The sequence below is a fragment of the Phaseolus vulgaris genome, chromosome 9, assembly GCF_051622355.1.
Source record: "Phaseolus vulgaris cultivar YP4 chromosome 9, ASM5162235v1, whole genome shotgun sequence".
In the NCBI taxonomy this organism is placed as follows: domain Eukaryota; kingdom Viridiplantae; phylum Streptophyta; class Magnoliopsida; order Fabales; family Fabaceae; genus Phaseolus; species Phaseolus vulgaris.
In genome coordinates, this window is record NC_143506.1 from 27,189,226 (window position 1) to 27,206,232 (window position 17,007).

The following is a 17,007-nucleotide window of genomic DNA, read 5'->3' on the forward strand; positions in this document are numbered from 1 at the left end:
ATGATTGTTGAAGTTTGAGACAATGCCTGAATCTACCCCAAAACGCTCAAAAGAAGGATCGAGAAGCGACATAAAACTAAGGTTATTTCATAACAATTCAATGTCATTGATTAGGTGTTGCGAAGAGCTCATCCATACCAGGTTTAAAATGAATTGTCTCCTAAATGGTTGAAACTCTTGATGGAGGAACACTCCCGCGAACATGGAACACAACTAGCCTTAAGTTTAATTTCAGTTGATTTAATTTCATAAATATTTTGATGACCAATTTATTTAGTTGTCTTAATAATGTGGTATGACACTCTTTTTCTTTGAGTTATTTCCAAGTTTTTTCTCAAGGATTTTTAACGTAGTTGTCTATAATAAATTTCGTGTTCTTATAGTATTCATGTTTGCCTTTTCAAATTCTGATTGAAAGCAGATTATAACTCGAATTTACTTTTTTTTATTAAAATAACTGAAATCTACTTTTCTAATTAAAATAACTTGGATCTACTTTTCTGAACAACACGGATCTACTTCATCGTTTGACTCGGATATACTTTTTTTATCAATACAGATCTACTTTTTCATCCAACTCTTATATACTTTTCTGACTAACACGAATCTACTTTTTCATCCAACTCAAATATAATTTTCAATCAACACGGATTTACTTCTCCGTCCAATTCAACTCTACTTTTCCAACCGACACAAATATGTTTTTCCGTTTGATCCGGGTCTACATTATCGACCTCAATATCTAATATAAACCAAATTTGCTCAAAGTTAAGAATTCTTACTTAAGTTCATTTTCGCGAGGTTTTGACTTAAAATTTATTTTAAGTTAATAACCTAGTTCAGGTTCTTCAGTGAAGTCTTCTCAGTTGAAATTCACTTACGTGTAATTCCGGTTTAGAATCCCTAATTCAAGGTCATCTCGTGCTCGCATGATTAAAAGTAGTGGTATAAAAGGCAGGCAAGAGTAGGTAGATAAAGCAATGAAATTTCTATAAAAGATAAATAACGGTTCACAATAAGGAAATTATAGTTCATAATTCAGAAAAGGGAAATTAAACATTCTTCACTAATTTGTTCAAATCAACTTCCTTTTGGGCAAGTTGTTCCTTTTTGACGTGAATCTCTTTATCCCTGGACTTTAAGTCCCTTTCCAATTGGTGCACTCAGACATGGTCAGCTTTCTCTTGAGCCCAGTGAACCGCTTCAGAGCGAAGGCAATCCACTTCCACGACTTCGGTTTGAAGCCTTCTTTCTGAAGATCGAATATTTGTCGTTGTTTTTTGTTTTCTATCTTGCGTTTTCTTTGGCTTTGATATTGACCAAGCTAACCAAGATGGTAACTTGGCCAAGAAGACTCTCAATGTCTCCACATAGAAGATCCACGTCTTTTCATGAAACCCCTTGAGCCACGCACTAGACTTTTTTAGTCGTTTTTGCATAAGAAAGGTCTTTTCGTGGATATACTGGTAAGCCTTTTCACCTCACTCTCGGTTCGAGACTGGGGTTTATGTATCGTTCTGGCCAAACCGTATACGTACCAATTTGACCTTAAGTCTGGATTATGCTAAAAGATTCAGATCAGATTGGTATCAACCTGATATCAATTAGATTCATAACTAATGCATTACCACGATCCATAAAAGGAGAAAGAGTTGTGATAAAAACCCAAATACGTTCCTTGGTATCTCTCCTGGAAATCAATCGAGATATCAGGTATCCCATTTTAGCTATTTACAGAGATAAATTAATTGATGCAATTCTGATATAATCAATTCAATTTATATCTGTTTTTATTCTTTTTGAATGATATTATACAAGAATAACTAACACAAAGAGATATGTATGATTCAACCCACAAAAATCCTATAAATATACAAAGACTCCCAGGAACTAAGTAAACTTTAATAAATTCTTACTAACTTAGTGAGAGAATTTTCTACAGGGAGAGTCTCCCTTATCACTCGGAGATCTACAACATCAAGAATTATAGTTTGTAAAGAGATCACTCCGGTGAGGATCACTTTGGTACCATCTCAGATTATCCAATCTGAATTCATCTCGACAAGAACAATATATAATATAAAATTATAAATGAAATCCATTAAAAAATCAAAAATAGTTTTATAATTTTTAATAAATTTCAATCTCTTTCAAAAAAATATGATAACAAAAAATAAAATAAAATAAAATTTGTTTCTAACGTACGTTTAACTATTAACACTTGCATATGATTTGCCAACAAAAGACTACCACAAGCACGGCTGAAGCCAATGTTTTCTTTTTCCTGAACAAAAATAGTTAAAAAAAAATCTTTCAATCAAATTTAGAAGTACGAATTCAATACTCTAACTTTGAAAAGTTATTTTTAGTGCATCTATAAACGTGTTTATAATAAATAATGAATAGAGCATTTTAAGGTAAAAGAAAGTTTTACACAATCTAAATCTAAGCTAAAAAATACTCATGTATCTAATTTAAATTTAAATTTCTTCATCCAATAGTAGTGTATGGATGGTATCGACTATTTCTGGCAATAATACATATATCTAAAAAAGAACGCTTGCACGTATTTTATGCTCATCGTTCATCAACAATTTAGATATGGAAACATAACTAAATAAATAGCAATTATCTGTACATAGAATTCATACCAGGTGAGAGGAAGGAATGGCCGTTCTTCATAAACATATCATGTCTAAAATAATCTTAGGCTACACAATAGGAGACTGCCTGAATTAATTCTACGCCGTTGCATCCAACTCTCAATCAACAAATCTTCATTGCTTTTTTTAACTTTGAGGTAATCATCCATATCATACCTCAATCCTTTGGATTTACCTGATAATGACTGCTCTGTGTAACAATAAGCTTCTCCAAATTTATTGTATACATCTTTTCCAACATACTCCTGAAGGTAATCAGGGCTCCAGCTTCCACGACTACTGATAGAAATGCTGCTACCTTGATCTTGTACTTTGATGTTTTCCTATGACGCATGAATAAATTTCAGCAACCCAAGTCGTATAAAAGTAGATAATAAGAACTATACACAAGAAAATATGGACAAAGAATTGTTGGCATAGTTTAAAGTTTTCCCCATGTCAATGGCAATTTTGTATGATGTCTTTCCGATCCCTTGAATTTAAATTTGCTATTCCGTAACTCCAGATTATGCAACATATGTGTGAATGTCCAGATAAAATGATGACGAGTCAATGTCAAGATTTAACGATATAATTATGATATGGTCAAGTTACTTCCGCAGATTATCAAATCACAGACACATTTTATTGAAAAATAATTTGAGAGAACAGTGATAACCTGAGTAGAACTTGAAGTTTTTGGAGTGACCGCCATACGTGCCTTATTCATGCTTGTCATAGAAGAAGGATCATTACCTGTCTCCCATTGCAACCATGGCAATGTAACTCCATCCATCAAAACAGGAAGAGATCTAGGCACAGTGACTGGAGGACTATTAAATGTTTCAGGTTTTATTAGTCCTCCAATGGATGAGCTTGCATCACTCCTTTCACCATCAAGTGATGAAATATCTGTATCTTCAATATTTGAAATAAAATCCTCAATATATCTCTCAGCCTCCTCAGTCAAGCGCATTGACACTCGGCTTCTGTCATTACCTCTCTGGACAGCAAAATAAAATAAATAAATAACACTGTTTAAATAAATCAAACAACTAATACTGTTAAAATTATATCATCATTAGCAGAACTAGCACAATAGTGATAAGCACCTTCCTGGTTGTCGATGGATTTTGTATATGATTGTCCTCTTTAGAAGGAATCAATTCATTAACAATCTTAGAAAGTTCTCTGCCTCGCTGCTCCTCATACACTATTTCAGCTAATAATTCTTGTTTTCGCTTCTCTGACTGAAATTTCAAACCAAAAAAAGGCAAAATATGATTGTCTTGGTCAAATAACTTCTACCTGCAAACAGCATATTTCAGTGTTCAAAAGAGTCCAAGGCATGCAATGAGAGTGGCCTAACCTTCCTCTTGACATTAATGGAAAATTATAATATTTGGATTGATAAAAAGTGATGGAATGAAGTGGAACAGAATGAAATGATATTAGGTTCCATTGTTTGGATGATTTAAAAATAGGATGGAATGAAATAACACTTGATGGATATGGAATCCACCCGATAGGCCTCTTTTTCTTCTTCAAATGGAGAGCAGAAGTATGAGATGGAACAACTCTTTTCCATAAATGATAACTTTATTTCACTTGACTCCATTTTATTCTATTTCATTTCATTTCACCTCACCGTTGGATATCCAAAGATAACTAAGTGTGCAAGAGGAGTTATTACTACAGAATGTTCTGGTGTGCTTGTTTCTGCTTATTGGACCTCTACCCCGTGCAATGCCAGAAGAACAAAACACAAGAGTCTATGATACTCAGTTTGGTAGATACATATAAAAAATTAAGTATTTCACAAATTGGTGCCCCCCATCAGCAAGAAAGCAAAGATGTTCGGTTTACATTACAGAAGTGAAAGTTTCAATAGCATAGTTAAAACTGCAGGGAAAACACTTTTTTTTTTTGCACTGTCAGAGTTTAACTGAAGAACCCACATGCCCTGCTTCTAGATCATTAGCAATAATTTGGTTTTCTTGTAAATTGGTCCTCATATGGTTTGAGCTTCCCAGCTAAAAGTATAATTAGAAATAAAAACCTTAGGCTAGTCTCCAACTTTGCCCCCCTCAATAATAGAAAATTATGCTATGAAGTAGCAAACACTATTACCCAGACTTTCATTTCATACAACTCAACAAAAAAAGTCTCATCAGCATGAAAGAAAGAACTTCTATTGTATTTGAACTTTTATTACCTGTTCCAGTTCAGTTTCGTAGCTACTTCTGATTGAAGAATTGCTTGATAACAAGTGATCACCTGTGGATAAAGTTGAGGTCCTCGGTTTTACCACAGCCTAAAAGTGGAAGTTTCATAAAAGAAAGTAGGAAGTTTCTTCAGTGAAATGAGCAGAGGATGCAATCATAACATGCTAAAGCATGACAGAGACCATGCAATACAAACAAGCAGATTTACATAAAAAACTGAAACATGTTTCACAAACCTGCCCAGGTTCCATATTCCTTAATACTTTCTGCTTTGGTTTGTGCAATCCTTTATCCATGTCAGTAGGTGTCACCTGAACATTTTTAAAAACAGTTAGAATATGAAGCAAAATTCAACAAACTGAGCCAGTGCTCTTTCACCACTGTAACTCTTCAACCTTTTTCTGTGCATAGACTGCCCGTAGTTTCGCAATTCCACTTTTATTAGAGTGAGCTGTTGCTGCTTCATCATCAGTGAGAACAGAAGAATGACTCTGAAAAGAGACAGAAACAATCTCAAATTGGGTAAAATACAAACAAATATGTGTTGACAAATTTAAGAAAAGAGTGAATACCATCTTTTATAAGCTGTTGTTTTCAGTTTTCAAAACTTTATACAGGAAACTAAAATAACCTTCTTTGTTTTCTCTCTGTTTATTTCTTGTTTTCAACGTTTAATATACAAACTAATAACAAAAAACATTTTCTCAAACCAAACTATCCCTGAAATACTAGTAAGCTACTTTTTAACCTTTTTATCTTCTTTTCCTTAATTATACTGCCTTTGACTTGTCAAAATTCCTGTCAACCCCCTCTATCTCTCTTTATTTGTAACATCCAAACAATAGAAGAAAAGGTTACCATTTCACTCTCCTAAACATGACATGTGAGTTTCAATTTATGGATACTTTCATAGGAAGAATTACTGCTAGAAGCTTCCACAGCAAGATATAAACAAGTAAAACCCTGAAAATGATCACACTTACAGAGTAGCCATCATACGCCCTCAAATCCCTCTGACTAAGGGATTTTCTGAGCACTGGTCTTTGATCTGAAGCAACTGGCTTATGCATTAGCTTGTTCCCAACATCAGTATTTTTCAGTTTTGAACGGCTTCTAGAATTTTGAGATTGATCCAGGTCACTCTGTAATGCAAGATATGTACATGCATAAATACATGATGTTTTAATGGAGAAGTTAAAGAGAACCATAACAATTGAGGCCAATCACACAATTGAGGAGGGGATGGTAATTTTGGAGTGCAAGCAAAGCAGGCTGGTTGTTATTTGGTTCCAAAAGATGGTATTCTCAAAAGAAACTTGGTACAACTTGGGCTAGATCTCTTAGTTTATGAATAATTTAAGCATTAAACTAAAATGAAAAAAAGAGTAAAAGAACAATATTATTAAATAAAATATTAAGTAAAACACTTAAAAACATAGGCTCTGACAAATCAAACAGATTAGATGCCGGACTTAGCCAAATAGTTTTTGTGTTACAAGAAAATGATGGCAATTACATAAAAAAATATAAACCTCGTTTTTTTGTGAAACAATATCAATCTCTCTAAAAGCAAAAGTGAATTCCCCCAAGCATGGAAGCAACAGTACGATATTTTCTCATACAAGGAAGGACCTACCACAGTCATTTATATGGTCCACCAGTCGCATTCAAAGAAAATTGTCTTTTTCACAGTAAAAGGAAGCTAGATCCATTTTTCCAACTATTAAAAAGATCATCTACTCTTTCCAACAAGCTTAAATGACATTATAGAACGAGTTAGAATTGGATAGATTTCACCAGAAGAAACAAATATGCAATTAACAGCGCCTGGTTTGAGAAGCAAATAGGAGGGGAAATTACGCTAGGAAACCATTTTTTCAGTATTTTCATTTCCTTCTCCTTACTTCCCAAATAACTTGAAACCACCACAAACCAATATATTACGAAAGTTTTGTTCTCCAGACACCTAACCCACTAAACGATTCAAAATACACGTTCAAATTTGAGCAACCATTATCTACACAGAATAACGCAGGAACATAAAATTCTCCACCTACACGGCGTACAACCGAATATTATTTACTTTGAATTTATAACCAAACATTGAAATCAAATTCAATCCTAAAAATTATAGCAAATCAAAGACGTTCACTGGAATACCTCGGAATCGCTAACTTGATACCGAACCACCGATACCGATCTCCGTCTTCTCGAATTCGCATCGGCGACCGGTCTTACCCCACCGACACCGCCAACACTGCTCCTTCTATCATCGCCGGCTCCGGAGCTCTTCCTCGAAACGGACCTCCCTCGCCGCTGCGACGCGCCGGCGCCGGCGGGACTGGCCTCCGACTCGGAGGTTCTGGAACCGCCGAAGCGGCCGCGGTTAGCGGACTCGAAGAACTCGATGGCGAGATCGTCGAGGCTGATCTCCGGGAAAACGGAGCCGCGGACGGTGTTGACGAAGCGGCCTCTCGGAGTGTGGCGATCGGAGCCGCCGTCGTCGTCGCGAGAGGAGAAGGAGTGGCGGGCGGGGCGGCTGAGGCTCCGGGATCGGCGGTGGTGGAGGGAGGAGGAGGCGGAGTCGTCGGTGGAGGAGGCTCCGACGGGAATTCTCTTGGTGGTGGATTTGAATGCCGCGGTGGCCATCGGAGAAAGGGGAAATTGAAATGCAGAATCCTAGGGTTCTGAAAATTCAAATTTCATTCATTGCTGGTGAAGAAATGTGATCTGCGTGTAGTGAAGAGGAAGAAGAAGAAGAAGAAAAACATTGGCGGAGAGACCAGAAAATGAAGAGAAATTTGAAAATCGTAACTTCTCAATTATATTTGGTATTGAGGCATTATTGGTATTCAAACTGTACTATACTATATAAGAATAAAACATATTTATAGACAAGGTAAAAAATATATAATAAATGAACTTAATAAATACATTCATTTAAATGTAAATATTTTAATCAATCTAAACAAATTGTTATTAAGAATTTTAAAGTAATTGTTAGATAATAGTGTAAGGTACTTTATATCAATAATATTAATACATAATTTATTTTTTTATAATATGTAATTTGTGCCACTAATCAAAAGTTAATAAATACTTTGGATATAAAAATAAAATATAATAATATTTAATAATTTTATATGATCAGTACATTTAATTAATTATTTTTATGAAAATACATAAATTATTATTTAATAACTAATAAGACAATTAATGCAACAAAATATGATATTGTTAAAAAATTTATTAAATATATTAATAGTATGAACTTTTTCAGTAATATATAATAGCATTTGTTATCAGCATATATAATAGCATATTATTATGTATAATAAGAATTTTGAAGGATTAGAAAAGTGAAATCAGATAAAATCTATTAAACTATGAGTTTCAACTTTTTCATCTAAGTATAAGAAACCTAAGTAATTTATACATAAATAATAAATGTATTATTTTTATAATAATTTTGTAGAATTATTTTTGTGAAGCATGTATTACCGTGCTTGATTTTGATTTGAAATCACATGTATGATAATCATGTTTTGATTAGATTGAGAAATTAACAAAATTTATCTGTAGCGTTTCATTTTTATTTTTTTAATTTACCGTGCTTGATACTGGATATTTACCGTGCTTGATACTGGATATTTATTTATTTTTAAAAGTAAATTTGAATGCTCACTTCAATGAATATATTTCTATAAATATTAGATTTTATTACTTTAACTATTAAATTTATCATATAATCTCAATATTTATTCCTACTAAATCCTAAATAAGTTAATGTTTATAAATATATAATTTATATTTTAAAGTATGTATTTATATTGGTAAAAAAATACATTAATTATAAATCTAACACAAATCTATATTTCTTTTAGATGATGATGGTTTTTTTAAAAATAAAGAATTATCTAAATTTGATTAGAACATCATCTCATATAAAAGTGTTAATATGTAAGATGACACGAAAACTTTTTGTATATTATTAATTAATATTAAATGGACGCTTTGTTACATAAATATTATTATTTTTTTTAAAAATTTGGATTTTCATCCTTTCTAACAAATATGATTCACTAATTATGAATATGAATCCATTTATAAGTTGAAATTTGTGTGTAAATACATATAATGGAGGTAAGTATTTATAATTTTATTTATTTATATTTTTATATTTAACCTTTCTGTTCACCTTCGACCTAGCAATCATTAGAATCTATTTTGTTGCAAATAGACTAATATCATCCATCAATTGACACTAACAAGTTAATAATACACCATAAATCATCGTACAAGAAAAATAAAGTTAAAGATGAATGTGGACTACCTACCATTCCAAGGAACAATAAAATAAAAAGGTTTTTCTTCCTCTACTATATAATTTGGGACTCCATTATATAAAGTTTTTAAATGTTTAAAATACTTTTGAAATTTTGATTTGAAACATAGGATTGATAACTTGGTTTTTGGCAATGGTGAATTACGCTGAAGGTGGAGAAAAGGCTAAACTCCTGTGCATGATCGTGTTTGTGATTAGAAGGTTAAATTATGTGATTAAGGTAAAAATGAATGATTGAATATGAGTTTGAGATGAAAAAGTGAAGGTAGTGATTTCTGAAAATAGAATTTCAAAAAGACTTTTCGGAATAAACAATTCAAAAGCATTTGTATGTATTTTTTTTTCATAAATAAAAACTCATAAATAATTTTAAAATGTGAATGCATTCCAGAAAATGAAATCCATGATGTATGTTAGTTATGAATTTTAAAATACAAATTCTTGAAGAAAAAGTTTGACTTACGAATTTGAATTTCTGGAAGATTTTTTAAAAACTTATTAGACATTTTACTTCTTTGTTACAATATAGGTTCTAAAATGATATAGTGCAAGAAAAAGAAAAAAAGGGTACAAAGTTTATACAAAATCACATGACTCAGCATGCAAAAGACCTTTTCTTAACTACTTATTATAAGAAAAAAAGTAGAGGATTTCATCCACAAACATAAAAGATATACTAAGTAGTAGGATATATTAGGTGGCATCATGTGTGTTTAATAACTTCTCAAGTGTAACACAATTTGTACCTACTACCTACTATCATCCACAAAGTCGGTGGAGACCACATCATCTTCAATGTAACCAACAATTCCCTTCAACTTTTCCTGTGCAGAGAGACACCATTATATGAAACAATCCAATGAAAAAGGAATGATTCCAGAATATAAATGAATGACTAGTGAAAGTGATGACCTACATATGATCAATATAATGTACAACAATATTTAAGGAAAATATTTTGTTTTAAACTTGTCTTATCGGTTTATCGGTTGATTTGTTTACTGGTTAACTCCAATGACAAGTTCTATCTCTGTCTGTTTTTTCACGAGTCTGTCATATGTAGGACGTTGAAATAGAGGGGGGCCTACCTAGAATCTCAAGTCCCTTTTATAGCTTACCTCTTGTAACAACTTTTTATCACAAGGATCTAATCTCAACTCAAAGTATACTCAACAAGAAAATATTTTGTTCAAGGGCACACTCTCACGGTGTTGCAACATAACAAAATCTTTCCTCCAAGGATGCATAAAATAATAACAAAATAACCACTAGGACACCAACTCATGTGCCAACATTAGGGGGTCCATTCTAGCACCAACTCATGGTGTTATACATGCAATCTAACCACTACATGCCCTAAAACACATGAGTTTAGGTTTAAAAAGAAAACACTTACTTGACCTAAATCCCATACGTACTAAGTGCACCCTAGGTCTACAAACACTATCTTTTTTTATCCACATACATTTGACAATTATTTTTTATAATAAAATATTTTCTTATAATAATAAAAATAGATATAAATAGAATATTATAATAAAATAATAATTTAGAAGTTTGAAAGTTGTATGTTATTGATAAAAAGTCATGGATGCCACCAATAGTGTTAAATTAGTCACCTTTGATGATCCATTTCTGGTAGGAATGAAGCAGTTCTTCCCCTTCTTCATTCTCTTTTGCTTGGCCAATCTAATTTACAAAACAGAAAGATAAACTTAGACCATGTTTAAATGAACGTATGTATTCATAAACACTTCAAAAATAGAGTGGAATACAAAATAAAATATATTCAACTTTTCCTATAAACCAGAATTATTTTTCATATAATCTTTTGGATAAATTTGATGAAAACACTTCTATAAAAGTTAAATATATAAATATAATTTAATTTATTACAACATAAATTTTATCCAATGAGAACTTTAACAAACAATAGAATGTGATATCAGTAACAACAACTAATGAGCAGTTGCCATCAAACCCTCAACAATGCTAAACCTTTCATTAATAGCCTACAAAATTGAAGTTTAGACTTAATTACTATTTTAATCATATTATTTATTTATTTTGTTCAATTTGATCTCTCTTTTAATCAAGTTTTTTATTTTATTTTAAAAGTGCACAGTTCAAGATTTTAATAAAGCCCCCAATTTTTAAAAGCATAACGATATGAGGTGTGTCATATATTGGTTATAAATTTTATTATGTAATAAAATTGTCAATATTTATCTTTTAAAGATTTTATTATTCACTCTGAAAAAAGTGGCTACATTATTATGTTTCAGAAAGATGAGAGACATGATTGAAACTTTTTTTTTATATTAAAAATGTTGAATGTATTTTGTCTTTTTATTCCGCCATGGTTAAAATGACAAAACCTGCAAGAAAGTTCCGAGTTCAAAGAATATAATGAGAATTGGAAACCTTTGTGGAGTAAGTCAATTAGTTATGTTGCCATCATTAGAAATAACATATTTGGAATATAAACTTGTATTAAAGATTGTAGAGTTAAAAATCCAAATCTTATATTCTGACTTTTATAATCTGAAATTTAAAATTTTGTATTCTGAATATTCAGAATACAAAATTTGTAATTAAGATTGTAAAATTCATATTTTTGAAAATATGGAGGTACAAGAAGAAGAATATATGGAAGTACAGGAAACATTTGTCAACATAAAAAATAATAACCTAATTTTCACCACCTCAATTATATAAAATAAACACACAAGAGACAATTTCTTCTTGTATCTCCATGTGAAATAACAACTTTGCTTATTTCTTCATTTTTTTTCATTGACATTTTTTTTTAATTTTAAATTTTCAAATTTTAGAATTTAAAATACAATTTTGAATTTTCGAAAATTTCTATAAAATGACAACTTTGCTCATTTCTTGATTTTTTATTGATTTTTTTTTTAATTTTAAATTCATTGATATTTTTTTTTTAATTTTAAATTCAAAATGTATTTTCAAACACAAAAAATATCTTTAAACTTCTAAAATTCAAAATATAATTTTGTATCCTTAATTTTAAAATTCAAAATATAAATCATGCACCTTTTATTCAAGGATAATTTTGAAATTTAAAGATTTATGGTGATGCAGGAAGAAAATATGGAGATGAAGAAATGACCCACTAAAGTCCTAACCTAAATATCTAGCCATTAAATTATGGACTTTGTTCTGTACCTAGATTATTACTAATTGCACCTCCATAATATGGGAAACTTTTTTGGAATGCATTTTATTTCTTCTGGAAAATTTGTTGTGGAAACTCTGTTCTGAAAGTTATGTTTCAAAAAAATTATTTTGAAAATTCTGGAAAACGTGTTCCAAAACATTTACCAAAACAGTAATATGAAAGTCACTTTTTATAGATAAAAGCCTAAATTATTGAACCATAAACTGAAAGCATTAACTTGTCACTTAAATAGTTCAGTCCACCAAAAATTAACCAAAGCATTTTCATATGATATGTCTATATCTATTTATCTCTCCCTACCACCATCTCCACCTTCAAATAATGTCAACTGATTCAAACTATACATTCCAAAAAAGTTTTGTTCGTTTCAACATGTAACCAAACACACTATTTAAGATTTGAAAATCAGGGTACACCCAATATGAACAAAGAGCCAAAATGTTAAATATGAGAAGACAAATATGCAAGAACCACAAATGAAAAATGGAGGACGGTCAAATATCCACTATAACAATAGATAGAGTACATTATAGCAAGCACATAAAAAGCCAAAGCACATTAGCAAGTATCTAGAAATCCAAAAACTCCATCCCCTCTTCACTAAGAGACAAAATACCAAAAAAGAGCACAGGCTCCTCCTCCTCACACAGGGTAAATACCACTGTTTCCGCAAACCAATAATTTATTCAGACTACTCATTTTTGCTCCAGCAAGACATTACTGAATCGCAGCTAAACGTACACATAAAGTACTACTGTGTAGACAAGCTACTGTGCAGTAGCAGCTTAAAGAGAGATCTTGGCAACGTGAACAAGCAGATCAATCACACGTGAGCTGCAAGATCAGGAACACAGTAGGTGTTAGATCTAGCTGAATTAAACTTTTGGCCAAATTTAACACAACTAATTGAGTTAATTAATTAACCAAAAATCTGTTATGTGACGCACGACAGCGTTAAATATCAGAAAGGTTTAAGGCGGATTACCTGTATCCCCACTCATTGTCATACCACATGACCAGCTTCACAAAATTATCGTTCAATGCTATTCCAGCCTTGGCATCAAAAATACTTGATCTGGAACAATTATATGACAAAAAGGTTCAATAACAGATAAATGAATAATGTCAACAACGGAGACCATGAATGTTGAATAACTTCTCAACTGTGACATGATTTATACCTGCTGTCACCCACAAAATCGGTGGAGACCACATCATCTTCAGTGTAACCAAGGATTCCCTTCAACTTGCCCTCTGATTCCTCCCTGAGAAACACAACATTTATATGAGATAGTGGAGAAGGACCAGTCCCAAAATGTACGCACCTCTGAATTGAATTTCGAATAACAAAAGTCACGAAAAATTTGCATAGCATTCAACAACACAATCAATAAGAGAAAAATTAAAGTATTCCGCCCTTACTTGATAGCCTTTTTAATGTCCTCATAGGTGGCACTCTTCTCCAGCCTCACTGTGAGGTCAACAACGGAGACATCCACGGTGGGAACTCGGAATGCCATTCCAGTCAATTTTCCATTCAAAGAAGGGAGGACTTTCCCAACAGCCTTGGCACACAAAAATAAGAACAAGTAAAAACCAAAAAGAGACGTCTGTACACAATACAATAACAACCTTGTGGCAAAGCCAGCAACACCAAAACATATTGAACCAAATGTTCACCTTGGCAGCTCCAGTGCTGCTAGGAATGATGTTAAATGAAGCAGCTCTTCCACCTCTCCAGTCTTTGGCTGATGGTCCATCAACAGTCTTCTGGGTAGCTGGTTTGCAAAACAATAAGATAAACCAGACTTAGCAACTAGTATGTATATGAGCCAATATATGCAACAGACAACTAAAAAGTGATGCTCACCAGTGATGGAATGAACTGTGGTCATCAAACCCTCAACAATACCAAATCTGTCATTAATAACCTGCAAAATTAACAAGAAACAATTAGAACTATGATAGTAAAAAACACAACCAACAAAACAAAATCAATTACACAGAATGAAGCAAATGGCAAACCTTGGCGAGTGGAGCAAGGCAGTTGGTTGTGCAGCTGGCATTGGAGATGATATCAAGCTCTGCCTTGTACTCGTGCTCGTTAACACCAACAACAAACATGGGAGCATCCTTACTGGGTGCGGAAATAATAACCTTCTTAGCGCCACCCTGGATTAATAAAATGACAAACCAAACAATCATCAAAATTCTACCTTACAATAAATACTATCGGTACATGTGAACATAAAAAAAATATATATATCTCAAACAATATTTAAAAAAAAAAAAAGGCAGGGAAATTAGGATACAGTGATCCAAACATGGAACACAGAAAATAACAACGCGTGAAAATAGTTAGTAGAGGCAAAGGGGTAGTGTTAGAAATAGAAACCTTCAAATGTGCGGCGGCCTTGTCCTTGTCGGTGAAAACTCCGGTGGACTCAACAACGATATCAGCTCCGGTCTCACCCCATGGGATCTCATCGGGGTTCCTGAGGATTAACAAGAGATTTAACGGCATTGTTCGTGAAGAAACGAACACTTACAAGATAAACATGCATGGCAAAACAATGGAACAGATTAAGAAGTTGTGAAAAATAGACCTGTGTCCAAAAACAGTGACTGCCTTCTCACCAAAGAGAAGGGTCTTGGAGTCCTTAACGGTGACATCGTGATGCTTCCATTGTCCATGAACACTGTCGTATTTAAACATGTATGTCTACAAACGCAACCAAACACCTTCAACAACCAGATCTAACAAATAATAACAAAATATAAATGAAAAACCAAGCCGATCTGAAGCGTAAACCTTGTTCTAGTATTGACAGTGAGACAGAAGAGAAGGTTAGGTGTGAAAGTAGGAGATGAAGGGTACCATGTAATCGGTGGTGATGAAGGGATCGTTAACGGCAACGAGTTCCACATCGTCTCTCTGAAGAGCCACCCTGGCCACCAAACGCCCAATTCTTCCAAATCCTGTTACATCAAACTAAAATTAAATCTAAAAAAAGGCGAAAACGGAACAGTGGAAAAAGCGTTGAACTGATCTGAAGGAAGATGAATTACCGTTGATTCCGATCTTGACCTTGCCTGATCCACGAAATTCATTGGAAAAGAAAAGGAAAACGAAACAGAAAGAAGAAAAAAGTGAGATTATGAGAAAGCGAGAAGAGTTGAAAATGAAGAGAAGAGAAGAGAAAAAGAAAAAGTGGAGAGAAATGTGGTGACTAACATACCCATAACTGGTGAAGTGAGAGTGAACAGGGAGAAAAAAAATGGCAGAGAATAGAATAGAGTATGAGTGATGTGATGAAGTGAGTTAGTGAGGTAGGGTTTTAATAAGGTAGAGAGGAGTAAAAGACCGGAATAACCGGTACGTGCCTCAAGTGAGTTCCGTGTGAGCGTGACTATTACTACCGGAAATCCCAGTCATATTCTGTTTCAATGCAATATGCGAATATTCCATTCTTTCTACATTTTTCCTTATTTTACTTTAATAATGTTCTTAACTGATGATGAATTGTTTCTTAATGGATTTGAATTTTCTGTTATTTTGTTATTAATAGAAATATTATACTTAATAAATGCAAATCATCTTGTTTTAGTTAACTTATATTGTTAAAAATAAAAATTAACCAATGTATTATCTTACTAAATTAGTCACTTATGTTTCTTGTTATTTATTTTATTATTTTTCTTTGTTTTTAATGTAACAGTTAGATTTAATAATAAATTAGTAGTGTTTATTCAAAAGGATTTTTTCTGTTAATTTTAAATAAGGGAGGATTTCAAATCATTTTTTAATTACTACTTTTAAAGACTATGCAGTATTACTTTAGAAATATGTTATACTTAATCACTTGATTTGACTTAATTAGTGTAACTGCCAAATAATAGTTTTTATTTGAAAATAATATAGAATTATTTGATATTATTGTGTAACTTGTTTTAGTTCTAAACTAAAATAAGGATACTGCTTAACATTTTTACCTATTACAGTTACATCATCTTTTTTATTTGTACGAACTAAACGTATGTTATGTTTTATAATAACTTATGCATTATATTCAAACAGTTTTATAAAAAGTGAATTTGGACAAAAGTATGATGAAAAATGTTAAAACTATTTGTGATAATAATGTGTTTTTCTTAGCAAGTGTAACAAAATGCAAAAGAAAAGTAATAGTCACTTTACCTTCTCTTTGAATTGAGAATTTTATAATTTCTAAAATATTCAAAAAGTATTAAATTTTGAGTTGATGTTATTTTTATTTTTATTTTTTTTAATAAAGCAATTCATATTTTGTAAATTTTAATTTTTAATGAATTATTTTAATTACTTTTAAAATTTAAAAATATTTAAATATAAAATAATTGTTAATAATTTAAAAATAGTATTGCTAATGATTCTTTTATTTAATTTTGATTGATGTTATTTTTTCAACTAATATTTGTCAATTGCTTTCAATTGTTCATCCCAATTATTTTAGGATAAGATCTATCAATATTATTTTTAATATGTTACGGTTAATAGTTTTTGCCTGTCCGCTGAAAATTTTCACTAATCAACATTAGTAAAAAAATTAG

At 32.0% G+C, this 17,007-nt stretch overlaps 2 protein-coding genes across 3 annotated transcripts; both read right to left on the reverse strand.

Annotated features, from left to right (window-relative positions):
• Positions 1-965: 965 nt before the first annotated feature.
• Positions 966-7,746, reverse strand: LOC137821562 (uncharacterized). 2 transcript variants are annotated; one of them, XM_068626210.1, is made up of 9 exons: positions 7,028-7,746; positions 5,851-6,009; positions 5,263-5,358; positions 5,104-5,178; positions 4,858-4,956; positions 3,755-3,892; positions 3,322-3,645; positions 2,652-2,986; positions 966-1,690 (listed from the first exon to the last, which is right to left on the reverse strand). In XM_068626210.1, the coding sequence occupies exons 1-8, from the start codon at positions 7,514-7,516 to the stop codon at positions 2,696-2,698; spliced, it is 1,671 nt and encodes a 556-aa protein (XP_068482311.1). In that variant the 5' UTR covers positions 7,517-7,746; the 3' UTR covers positions 966-1,690; positions 2,652-2,695. The 2 variants fall into 2 exon arrangements, with proteins under 2 accessions (XP_068482311.1, XP_068482310.1); XM_068626209.2 differs by lacking the exon at positions 966-1,690 and having other exon boundaries at positions 2,442-2,986.
• A 5,148-nt stretch (positions 7,747-12,894) lies between these two features.
• LOC137822343 (glyceraldehyde-3-phosphate dehydrogenase, cytosolic) lies at positions 12,895-15,788 on the reverse strand. Its single transcript, XM_068627226.2, has 12 exons — positions 15,657-15,788; positions 15,487-15,510; positions 15,296-15,396; positions 15,024-15,139; positions 14,813-14,912; positions 14,443-14,589; positions 14,288-14,348; positions 14,098-14,195; positions 13,840-13,982; positions 13,599-13,682; positions 13,403-13,492; positions 12,895-13,251 (listed from the first exon to the last, which is right to left on the reverse strand). The coding sequence occupies exons 1-12, from the start codon at positions 15,658-15,660 to the stop codon at positions 13,203-13,205; spliced, it is 1,017 nt and encodes a 338-aa protein (XP_068483327.1). The 5' UTR covers positions 15,661-15,788; the 3' UTR covers positions 12,895-13,202.
• Positions 15,789-17,007: the final 1,219 nt, after the last annotated feature.

Coding starts and splice junctions, on each gene's coding strand:
- LOC137822343 (XM_068627226.2), bottom strand. Junction 14,590..14,812: donor AGGCCGCCGCACATTTGAAG/GTTTCTATTTCT, acceptor TTATTAATCCAG/GGTGGCGCTAAGAAGGTTAT. Junction 14,349..14,442: donor GCCTTGCTCCACTCGCCAAG/GTTTGCCATTTG, acceptor TTAATTTTGCAG/GTTATTAATGACAGATTTGG.
- LOC137821562 (XM_068626210.1), bottom strand. CDS start 7,516: ATGGCCACCGCGGCATTCAAATCCACCACCAAGAGAATTCCCGTCGGA. Junction 3,893..4,857: donor ACGAAACTGAACTGGAACAG/GTAATAAAAGTT, acceptor TTGAAATTTCAG/TCAGAGAAGCGAAAACAAGA. Junction 3,646..3,754: donor ATCCATCGACAACCAGGAAG/GTGCTTATCACT, acceptor TTTGCTGTCCAG/AGAGGTAATGACAGAAGCCG.